The sequence below is a fragment of the Salvelinus namaycush genome, chromosome 27 (genome assembly GCF_016432855.1).
Source record: "Salvelinus namaycush isolate Seneca chromosome 27, SaNama_1.0, whole genome shotgun sequence".
NCBI lineage: Eukaryota > Metazoa > Chordata > Actinopteri > Salmoniformes > Salmonidae > Salvelinus > Salvelinus namaycush.
Window position 1 is genome coordinate 3030664 of NC_052333.1, and position 11962 is coordinate 3042625.

The 11962-nt window shown below is 44.5% G+C and overlaps 1 protein-coding gene across 1 annotated transcript; it reads right to left on the reverse strand.

The window, feature by feature from the left end:
- Positions 1-490: 490 nt before the first annotated feature.
- On the reverse strand, positions 491-11936 carry LOC120021966 (macoilin-1-like). The gene is made up of 11 exons (XM_038965766.1): positions 11699-11936; positions 10152-10293; positions 9857-9983; positions 9389-9512; positions 7509-7687; positions 6801-7365; positions 6244-6402; positions 5795-5968; positions 4553-4673; positions 3952-4126; positions 491-3164 (listed from the first exon to the last, which is right to left on the reverse strand). Exons 1-11 carry the CDS (start codon positions 11776-11778, stop codon positions 2962-2964), a joined length of 2049 nt encoding a protein of 682 aa, XP_038821694.1. The 5' UTR covers positions 11779-11936; the 3' UTR covers positions 491-2961.
- Between the last annotated feature and the right edge of the window lie 26 nt (positions 11937-11962).

The window sequence follows — 11962 nt, forward strand, 5'->3', positions numbered from 1 at the left end:
AAATCCACACAGGAAACATTTATCTTTTTGAGGCTTAAAACACGCTTCTAATGGTCTGCAAACACGCACACAAAATTCTAAATATGACCACTTCTTGTGTCTCTCACCGACTCAAAACTTCGCTCCAACACATTCCTGATTTTCCCGGAGTCGCTTAACGGATTTCCCATGCAGCATTGGTCCAATATCCCGACTCCGACTAAAAACCAGTCTACTTTGTTTCCTAGTTTCCACCACAACTATACTTCTCGTTTCCGTCTTCTTCGCCACTGTAACCCACTCATTCTCACTGTGGTATTATCTTCACCTGACTCACTAGTTTAAACAAAACCTCCGTTTCCCGCCGCGTCATCCTTTCAACGATCTAAAACTGCTCCGGTAGATTAGTAGTCTGAACAATGTGTACATGTAAACATAATTATGGATATGAATATCCTGCGAGAGAAAGAAATACAAAACACAGATGGTTCTCAAACAGCTTGCATCATCATCGCCTGCAAAATCGTTTTTTAATTCCAGGTGATGGCCCCAAAGTGAAAGGAGTTTGGACGCAGCCGACATCATCATCATCACGTTGAGAAAACAACATGGTGGAACAACGAAAACAGAGAAACGAAACACTTATTTTCTTTCCCACTAAAACATGTAGAACATATTTAAAAACAAGTCACAAGTCCGTTATTATGATCCACACCAATACCTTCCAGGTAGGAAACATGAGAAAACACGGCTCAGGGATGAAGTTTCCTCTAGGATCCAGGATCAGCTTCCTCTCCCCTAATCCTAATTTTAACAATAGTGGGGATTTTTTTTTTTTTCATTGACCCAAGATCACCGTCTATGGGGCAACTTCACCCTACAGCAGAAAACACGGCAAACTGATCACCCGCTGGGCACAGTTCATTCAATGTCTATTCCAGTTGGTTCGACGTAATTCCATTGAAATGATGTGAAAACAAAGTTGATTCAACCTGTGTGTGCCCAGTGGGCAGGGTGTAACTTCCCCAAATACAAAACGTCACACGATCATCCCTGTCGGAAAGAGATTAGCCTGGTCTCAGATCTGTTTAGCGCTGTTTGCCAACTCAATGGAGTTGTCACGCCAATTCTTTCTTTTTTTGGGGGGGGCGTGAAAATTCCATAAGGAGTTGGCATGAGCAGAAACAAATCTGGACTCATTCTACAAAGAGATTGAGAGAAATCCAAACATAATACTTAATAAGAGAGAAAAAAAAAAAATGGCTGCAACATATAAATAAGCACAATAATAGTGCAGTGATTGAGTCAAATCTAACCAATCCACTCTACTTGCTTTCAATGAATGTCAAAAAAAACAACATAACACTACATGTCAAATACATGAGCACAACAATGTGTAGCCATGTTCTGATGGTTTGATCCAAACCTAAAGCGAGCTGGAGATACATCAATCTAAACGAATGGGGAGGGAGCTGGTATTAAGAAAACACCAAAACGTGGCACTTTGAACTGAAATACGAGAACATTTAAATCGCTATGTAATAATGTACATGGTTGTAAACAGGGTTCGGGGGTCAATTCCATTTCAATTCAAGAGAGTTAACCAAATTCCAATTCCACATTTTCCCTTATTAAAAAAAAGGTACATTTGGAATGTCAGTGTACTTCCTGAATTGACTGGAATTGACCCCAACCCTGGTTGTAAACAGATAGATGTCCACTCTGGGCTACCGTAGTATTGGACATAAAGGCCTGGTGTTTGTTCTACTGACCACTTGGGCTGGCCAGGTAAAACTTTAGGCTCCAGACATAGTTAATAGCTGTTTTGGCGGACAGGGTCGTTCCTACTCCCTATACAAAATGGGATGAACCAAATCCATTGTTTACTTGAGTCAGTGTTACCTAGACATCATTAAATCCAGTAGGTTTTTAGTTATACGGCCTAACAACAGATTGTAATTTGGTCCAAAAGGAGAGACAGGTTTATGTACGTTTCACAGCAAACAGATGACATAGCTTAACCTCTAGAGTCTAGACAGTACCAGGTCATATTTATTGACAATCCTATTTTGAGAGATTTATGGATTTCTTGACCGGAGTGTTTGAGTTAACGCCACAAATCAGGAGTGTTTGAGTTCATTGATAATCCCGGATGCTGTTTGGAGTCAGTTCCACTTTTCAAAATGGAGTAATGTACAAATTGGCGATCTGTACATTTAGTTATGATGATATTACCATTGTCATCATAACTAAACTGAAATGTGTCGTTTTAAAAAACAAAAAAAATCATACTTTAGGGCAATAATACCAAAACATGAACAAAGTACTTTACATTCATAATCAAACTCACAGAAGGTACCATTTTAACAATTGAAATGTTTCCGTTGTCTCATTTAAAACCCAAGAGAAGTTTGGCAATACACCGAGTCAAAAACTTGAACTAGAACGGAGGGAGAAGAGAGAGCATGAATCACTGAAAGAGTGACTGAGCAACGCAATGAGTCTTTCTAAACATTCATATCAACTAACCAGCCAGTCCTCATCTGCCTCCATCTCCCCTCAGAGAACTCCCACTGGGCCCGGGTCAATATAGGGAATCGGGTGTTATTTTGGACACAGTCCTTGTCAACCTGATGTCCCTTTATGTCTCTCTTACCAGTTAAATCAGAATGGCTCAATCGCTAAAACGTCAACATCTTCCCTACTGTCGTTTTACACAACACACAAAACAACCTCTCCATCTGTTCCAAAAACAGAGCGTCGCCATGGGAACAAACCCATGACCAATTGGGTCTGGTGTGTCCCATTTTGAGAGGCTAGTACTAGACACCTCCGAGAACATTTCCTATCACTTCCCAAAAAACACAACTAAAAACATGACCAAAAGTTTTTCTCTTTGTATGTATGAAAATGTGTGTATGGAACTATGTATGCTGCCTTGTGAGTAAGTGTGTTAGTGTGTATTAAATGTGTGTACTACTGTCACTTTTTGAGTGGCTGGTAGACAGAAGCGTTGGGATCCAGGGAAGAGGGACTATTGTCCATGAACTTGGAGGAGTAGTGTGGCGTAACAGGGCTGAGGCTACTGCTGTCGTTGCTGTAGGAGATACTGGGCATCACAGCCATCACTTCAGCTATCTTCTGCTTCAACTCTGCTATCTCCTGGTCTCTCTGGTGGATCTGACCTGGGGGGGGGGGACGGAGGGTTAGATGACAGATGGATTCTCACTTTGTTGCCATTCTCTTCATGTTGCTGACATCTCTGGGTCAAGCAGCAGGGCGTCGTGTTTATGTAATGCTAGATGAAACCGTGAGGTAATGCTCGGTTACCTTGAGGAGCATCCCGTTTATGTAATGCTAGATGAAACCGTGAGGTAATGCTCGGTTACCTTGAGGAGCATCGTGTTTATGTAATGCCAGATGAAACCGTGAGGTAATGCTCGGTTACCTTGAGGAGCATCCTGTTTATGTAATGCCAGATGAAACCATGAGGTAATGCTCGGTTACCTTGAGGAGCATCCTGTTTATGTAATGCTAGATGAAACCGTGAGGTAATGCTCGGTTACCTTAAGGAGCATCCTGTTTATGTAATGCTAGATGAAACCGTGAGGTAATGCTCGGTTACCTTGAGGAGCATCCTGTTTATGTAATGCTAGATGAAACCATGAGGTAATGCTCGGTTACCTTGAGGAGCATCGTGTTTATGTAATGGTAGATGAAACCATGAGGTAATGCTCGGTTACCTTGAGGAGCATCCTGTTTATGTAATGCCAGATGAAACCGTGAGGTAATGCTCGGTTACCTTGAGGAGCATCCTGTTTATGTAATGCCAGATGAAACCGTGAGGTAATGCTAGTGAACCTTCTGCAATCCAGCTTTCAGAGTTTGATCCTAGAGTCTATGAACACAATGGCTCAGCTAGAAGCCGGTCGCTGTTGTACCATGGTAGTGGGTCAGGTAAGGGAACTGTACCTTGTGCGATCTCCAGCTGTCTCTTGGCGTCCCCCAGGGCAGAGAAGAGGTCTAGTTTGATCCTGGTCTCAGCAGACAGGCTGTTCTCTAGGTGCTGAGTTTTATCCTGCATGGCCGACAGAGCTGACATCAACACCTCCATGTCCTTCTCATTCTCCTTGTACTTACGCAGCTCCTAGAGAGAGCGAGAGGGAGAGAGAGGAGGAGGGGAGGGGAGAGAGAAGAGGAGGGGGGAGAGAAGAGAAGGGGAGGGGAGAGAGAAGACATCAACACCTCATCATGAACATCTGAAACAACTAACTCCTCATAGGGGTCCTGTGTGGCTCAGTTGGTACTGCATGCCACTTACACCACCAGGGTTGTGGGTTCGATTCCCACAGGGGGACCAGTACGAAAAAGTACAAATATGTATCGCTCTGGCTCAGAGTAAAATAACTAAAATTTTAAAAATAATCTTCAATTTAGAGAAGGAATGTAATGTTTTCAGCCATGTCCCATTAAAGGAATCAGTAGCACCTTGCTTAGGTTCTCCTGATACATCATTTATGAGACAGTGAGCTCACAGAAAGGATAAATATCTAAGATTGAAGGATGGACTCACCTGGCATTTCCCCTCCAGCTCTCTAATGTGCTCTTCTTTGAGTTTCATGTCGATGCCGAGTTTCTTACACTCCGTCTCCAACTCTCTGATCCGTCCACGCAGGGAGTCAGTACACTCCCCCCTGACAGAGATCCACAGAGGTCAGGGTTTTACACATTTGACGGTAACATTTACATTTTAATGGACATTCATTTTAACAGAGACATGCATGTCGAGGATGCAACGATGTGCGCTCCTTCTTACAGAATTCTGATGTGCACTTTGAACTTGTCAGAATAACTGTCCATATTTACTTTTCCTCAGCCAACAAGACGACTAACGAACAGCAAAATCACTAGGCTACGTCAATCTACTATAGCATAAACGTTTAGCCTACCTACTCTATTGGTCAGCTTGTCAAGAAAAAAATAGCCTATTCCAAACTGACTCTGGGACAGTTGTGGGACGATAGATCCCAAATTCATACAACCAGTAGGCCAAGGCTACATCAACATTAAAAAACAATGTGTCTAATGCAACAGATAAGAACGTTTAGCTTAAAATGGTGAACAATGATTATTTATTTACATTATAAGCGCAGCAACGCACACAAGGCAGAATGTTCGTTCCATAACGCAATTAGCGGGAAAACACTGTCCTCAAAAAGGGCACTGAACACGCGAGCGGTTTCATGTGACAGAGATGAACATATCCTATAGAAAGATGTCGAGAGGAGATCTAATAGGCTACTTTGAAGCAACGCAAGACATGCCTCATAATATGTATTAAAACGTTCAGGTTCCAAACAATTAGGTATATGTTTTCAACATGCATACTGCCTCCAGCTCATTGCAAAGTGATGTGGGACGCGCTGATAGAGCCTGTCTTCTGTTGCCGTTTTGGGATGCAGCAGCAGCTGTCTGACAGATTTTCTACTTCAAGGTTCTGTATCTGTGTATGTTGTAGGTGTATAATAAATAAGATACATAACAAATATACTGTACACATGCGGCAATTTAATTCCACTAAATTATGCAAATGAACCTATAGACCGATAAGCATGACCAGTCAAATGTATTTCTGGTATTTCCACCAATGAAGAGGCTAAAAAACATTATTTCACACTGGGATTGTTTCTTCTTCTCCTGGTCAATTGGCCGTTACCAATTTTATTTATCGGCTTTTCAAAAAAATAAATAAAAATGTATTGGACAAAAGCCGGCTACTACCGGCTAACGGAAACCCTGGTGTGTGTGTGTTTACCTGGAGGCTGCGGCTAGTGCTACAGCCCGAGCTGCGGTGGCTTCCTCCATCTTCTTCCTCTTCCTCTCGTCAGCCAGCTGTTTCTCCGCCAGCGCCCGCGCCTCCTGCTCTGCCTTCAGCCTCTTTTCTAGCTGGGAGATGGTCTGCTTGTCCTTTTGCTTGGCCTGGTCAGCACTGTGGAGCACACACACACACACACACGGTTAGAGATGTACACACAAAAACAGCCAAGAAGTTTGTTCCCCGGTTTTCTAAGTCAGAATGAATCTACATGTTGGAGGGGAATCTAGAATCACAATCCCTGATCTACAGATCACATTGCATCTCAAATAAAACACCTCTTTATGTGATCAAGATGAGTGATATCACGCTCAGGCCGATCCTCTACACCGTGCCAATCCTCTGAGAACCTTGGCTTGGTACCAGGCCTCGAGTGGGTGTGTTCTTACTTGTTCTGCAGCATCTCGTTGTCTTGTCGCAGCTGGCCCAGCTCTGAGCGCAGACTCCTGTCCTGGCTGGTCAGCGAGGAGAGGTGAGAACGTAAATCTGACTCCAACTGACGGCTCGCCTGCAGGTCTGCCTTCAGCCGTTTCACATCCTGCTCCAACCTAGAGAGAGAGAGGACAAGGGCTATGTTTCAGGTAGACTACATCGCAGTTTCACATCCTGCTCCAACCTAGAGAGCGAGAGGACAAGGGCTGTGTTTCAGGTAGACTACATCACAGTTTCACATCCTGCTCCAACCTAGAGAGAGAGAGGACAAGGGCTGTGTTTCAGGAAGACTACATCGCAGTTTCCCATGGTGTTTAACATAACAGCTATGCACATCGTATGAAATCTGATGCACGGACGTAGTTGATGACGTGACACACACAAAACCACTGATTGCTGTGAGAAGCCTCGTAGTCGGCCTGAAAGGCCACCAAGGTGAGTGTGAATCCAGCCTGTCTATATGCATGTGGATGTACGTTGGCAATGTGTGTGTGTGTGTGTGTGTGTGTCTTACCGCACGAGAGCGTCCGGCTTGCCCAGTTGATTGTTGGGAATGCAGTTCTCCACGGGATCCTTCTGATTGGCTCCTCCTTTCCCCGCAGACTTTGTCTTTTTCTCGTTCTTATTGGACGAGCCAGACGACGGCACGGTCCCATTGGTGGCGCTGTGATTCCGAGGGGAGGAGTTGGTGGCCACACCACCTCCGCTGGCGTTTTTGTAGTTCTTCCCCCCCCCTCCCCCTGTTCCCCCCACCTCCTCTTTAGGAGTGTGTGTGTTGCCCGTGCTCTCTCCTCCTCTGAGGTCGTTGTTCAGTCTCTTCCCCCCCGTGTTCTCCATATACTCTGTCTCCTGTAATGTGGAGTCCAGTGTGTGGAGGATACTGTTGTTGTTGATTCCTATTGTGTGTTGTTGTTTGCCCTCCCGTTCCTTGCTGTTGCCGTCTCTCCCTTTCTCCCGGTACTCCAGTTCCGGTAAGGGAACAGAAGCGTTAACGGGGGTCTTCTTGCCGGGAGTTGACCCGTTTTGGGAAACCGGCGGGGTAGGGTCCACCTCTGATGACACACCTTTAGCCATGGCCGCTAGAGAGGAGGAAGCAAGGTTAGGAAGAGGTCAGGTACGATTACAACAGTGTGTGTTTGTCTATCACCTTGCAATTGTTGGCAGAGCATCTGTTGCTCAGGGTAAAGTGAGGTGTGTGTGTGTACTGCATGCGCCCTCTCACCCTCCTCTGCCTCTCTCTCCTGTCTCTGTAGCATCTGTTGCTCTGGGGGCAGAGCCTGCTGTAGGAGCTGCATGTAGAACTCATTCTCCTTTTGCACCTCTTTCTGTTTCCTCAGTCTCATCTTGTAGCTGACGTAGCTCTTAAAGCCAAAGCCCAGAGTCACCACCGGGTAGCCAATACTAACAGAGGGAGAGGGACGAGGGCAGAGAGGTGGAGGGACGAGAGCAGAGAGGTGGAGGGACGAGGGCAGAGAGGTGGAGGGACGAGGGCAGAGAGGTGGAGGGACGAGGGCAGAGAGGACGAGGGCAGAGAGGTGGAGGGACGAGGGCAGAGAGATGGAGGGACGAGGGCAGAGAGGTGGAGGGACGAGGGCAGAGAAGTGGAGGGACGAGGGTAGAGAGGTGGAGGGACGAGAGTAGAGAGGTGGAAGGAGAAAAGAGTTAGCACAAATAAACTTTTATTATGGTTGTCATAGCAAAATGAAGGGGAAAAAATGAAAGAAAAGGGAAACGTAGAAGAATCGTTTCCCTTTTGTTGATATACCTCCATTGCCTAAGCAATTACAATGTGTAGCAACACACATGTCCCACCCACCTGAGGATCTGTCTTTTTCCGCCATCTATTTCCTGTGTTTGAGGGGTGCAAAATCGACTTATCACTTAAATCTGGCTGGATTGATTAACTTTCATTTTACTCCTGCGACTCTTTCATACTCTCGCTTGTGCCTGATGTTTTTCCCCATTTAATATTACGACCGCGGAAATGTGGACTCTGGAGTGATGAATCGCGCTTCACCAGCTAGCAGTCCAACGGACGAATCTGGGCCAACTGTAAAGTTTGGTGGAGGAGGACTAATGGTCTTGGGCTGGTTTTCATGGTTCGAGCTAGACACCTTAGTTCCAGTGAAGGGAAATCTTAACACTAATGCTCTTGTGGCTGAATGGAAGCAAGTCCCCCGCAGCAATGTTCCAACATCTAGGGGAAAGCCTTCCCAGAAGAGTGGAGGCTGTTTTAGCAGCAAAGGGGGGACCAACTCCATAGTAATGACCATGATTTTGGAATGAGATGTTCGACGAGCAGGTGTCCACATACTTTTGGTCATATAGTGTATATTTTGTGACGTTTCCACAATGTAACCACCAAACTGTTCCCACAACCTAACAAAACATTCTGGGAACCTTTAAATAACAGACTAAATGTGTTCTGGGAACGTTCGGAGCGAGGCGCTATGACTTTAGCCTATTGCCGCTTTGAATTATGATTGGACGACCACAAGCTCCACTCTCCTGAAAAGCTAGAGCATCAGCATAAATTATATAATTTCTCAATCTCTCGACTGCGGCTGCCGCGTTCGGATCTGTACGGGGCCCTTCCGGACAAGTCTGTTAAAATTACACATACCCATGAAGACATCTAGTATAAACAATGCAGGTAGGGTAGACAGAGCAAGTGTTAAGTGGTTGAAGCCCCACCCCTTTTTGTTCATCTATTCATATATGCAAGTGCAGCTGGTGTATTTATGCAAATTAGGTACATATAATTCTTTTTATTTTAACTAAATGTATTGAGAAAAAAAATACCCGATAGAATGCACTCATATACACTTATTGTAAGAAAAATAAGTTACATTTAACAAATGTAATACCTGAATTCCAACAACAACAAAAAAAAAACATAAAAAAATATAGAAATCATTTTTTTTTTAATTTAAAAATTTCAATCGCTGAATAGTTAGAGTTTGTGCTATAATTAAGTCATTATTTGATGGATTATAAAAAATAAAAAATAAGGTTTTGAGTATAGCTAGATACGCTAGGTAGTTAGGTAGATACGCTAGGTAGTAGGCCAGACAGGGTTAGAGAAACCGGTGACAAGGTTACCAGTGAGCAGCGAAGGGCCGACACAGGTCCACATGGAAGTTCTTCAGGTCCTTGAAGCGGATGGCAGCTTCCATGTACACAAACAGTATCCATAGCGATACGGTGGGTAGACACACTCCTCTCTCTGTGCAAGGTGGAAGGGCCCAGATGGGAGACAGTGTGAGAGTTAGAGCCTATGTTTACACAGACAGACCAATTCTGATCTTTGGCCCAATTATTGGCAAGATCTGATTTGTCAATAGACCAAATAGTGGAAAAAGATCAAAACTGAGGCTGCCTGTGTAAACAGACAAAGAAATATACATGCATTTTGTACATGCATATCCGAATACATAAAATGTACATACACATTTGTTAACTGGGTATACATAAACATATTAAAATCACATGACACCCAGGATTAAGCCAATGCATTGTGGGAAAGACAAATCTAAATATGGGACAGAGAGAGAGCTGATATTAACCGACCTGTGTGCCAGACATACTGGACCCAGACGTAGGTGCTGGCAGCGAAGAACAGCCATTGGACAGGGATAAAGAGAAGGCAGATGATGTCAGACGTAAACGCCACACACACAAAGAACACTGAGAACGCCTGAGAGAGAGAGACAGAGAGAGAGAGAGACAGAGAGAGAGAGACAGAGAGAGAGAAATGTAGTCAGTATGCAATAATATACAATTGTGCAGTCATCTTTCATGTCAAAATCTCATGAGTAAGCTCTCTCACACACACACACACACACACACACACACACACACTTACCAGCCCCTGGTATCTGAAGGAGTCGTAGACACTGCGTATGAATAGCCAGAAGGGCCACAGGTACTCAAACCTGAACTCCAACACAAAGTCTGCCAGCAGCACCAGCACCCACACCACCAGAAACTTCAGATACAGGAAGGTACTGAGAGAGAGAGAGAGAGAGAGAGAGAGAGAGAGAGAGAGAGAGAGGGGGGGGGGGGAAGATAGAGAGTGAGGGAGAGAGAAAGAGAGAGGGGAAGATAGAGAGTGAGGGGGAGAGAAAGAGAGGGGAAGATAAAGAGTGAGGGAGAGAGAAAGAGAGAGGGGAAGATAGAGAGTGAGGGGGAGAGAAAGAGAGGGGAAGATAGAGAGTGAGGGAGAGAGAAAGAGAGAGGGGAAGATAGAGAGTGAGGGAGAGAGAAAGAGATAAGGGGAGAGAGAGAAACATTGTGAGATTTCTTGAAGCACTGTCAACCGGAGAACAGAGAAACCAAAACAGTCAAAACAAAGAGGCTGGATGAAAACTAGCTCTGGTCCAAGGTGTTAATGCGTGTTCCTCTACTAACTAATAGGAGAACACGTGTCACTACCACCCTGGACCAGAGCTAGACAAAAATTGCCTGTGATATATGATCAGTACCACAGTTATTCAGTGTTTATAGATGGAACATATTTATCCTGATTTCAGTCACGCTTAGAGGTCATCTGCAACCACAAGACCACACATTTTCCAATGTTTTAAAGAGAGGCATTTGCCACTGAAATTGATCTGTAATGAATCCTGACTTATTCCCCACTAGATGATATACATTCATGGGTGGGCACTTGTTCTGCCTTCAGTCCCTTCATACTTAGCTCTGGTCCAAAGCTTTACTCTTTGTTCGTACCGTACATTCAAGGCCAAAAATGCATAACCTAACACAGTGCCAGACAGTGGCATAGGACTATCAGAAGACAAGACGAGAACACTAAAACCTGTGTTCATGTCAGGGCATATTGGCTTTTCAACAGCTGCTTTTCTCATGCGGTGTTATCAATGGAGGCTTGCTGCTGACAATGCACTGAAATGTCAAAAGTATAAGAAGAACAGTCAAGCTTTGGATCGCTAGAAATACAGGGCTACCAGACAGTGAATGAGCGTACAATATAATTTTCTCATGTTTGGGTTAGATGGCCAGCTAGTTCAAAGTAGACACTAATTAACCGTGCAATCATATAATGTGTATGCAATTTCAGCACATTTTCCAATGCCTTTTGAATTGTCGTCAATGTGAACGCAGTCAGTGCTGTTTACATTTTGGAACAAATCCCTTGAACTGTCAGAATAGCTAGCGAGCTAACTAGCAGCTTCTGCTACTACTACTTAAGTAACGCTACGTTAGCTAACTTAGGCCTTAAGTTCAGAAACAAATCTATTAGACATTCGAACACGACAGACTAATAGTAAACGCGAAAGCGGGGGTCACCTGACACTATACACGACAGCTGAGTGTCTTGTCTGCTATATCTCAGCCGCCATTATTGTACAATCATGCCCCCTAACTAGAGCCCCCTTTCTTCGTTCGTACCTGCTATATATACCCTCGGTGATTCGGTTCCGTTTTAACGGCCGTCGGAGCTTGCTGCAGTCCGCATTGCGCCGCTTCATCCTCCCTCCTGTGGATTTGGCTCTGATATCAATCCGGTAATTATTACGAAAATGTCACACGAACGATCTGATATGGACATTTCTTCAAATATCCACCATTGCTGTTATTTTCTGGACGTGAAACAAAGCAAGAAATAAAAACACTGTATCGTGGGCCCTCCCCCTTTCCATCAAACGCCACGAC

Excerpts from the sequence above, each read along its gene's own strand:
- LOC120021966 (XM_038965766.1), bottom strand. The coding sequence starts at position 11,778 with ATGAAGCGGCGCAATGCGGACTGCAGCAAGCTCCGACGGCCGTTAAAA. Across the intron at positions 9,513-9,856 it reads CCAGTATGTCTGGCACACAG|AGAGAGGAGTGTGTCTACCC; the intron begins GTCGGTTAATAT and ends CACCTTGCACAG. Across the intron at positions 6,403-6,800 it reads AAGCCGGACGCTCTCGTGCG|GTTGGAGCAGGATGTGAAAC; the intron begins GTAAGACACACA and ends CTCTCTCTCTAG.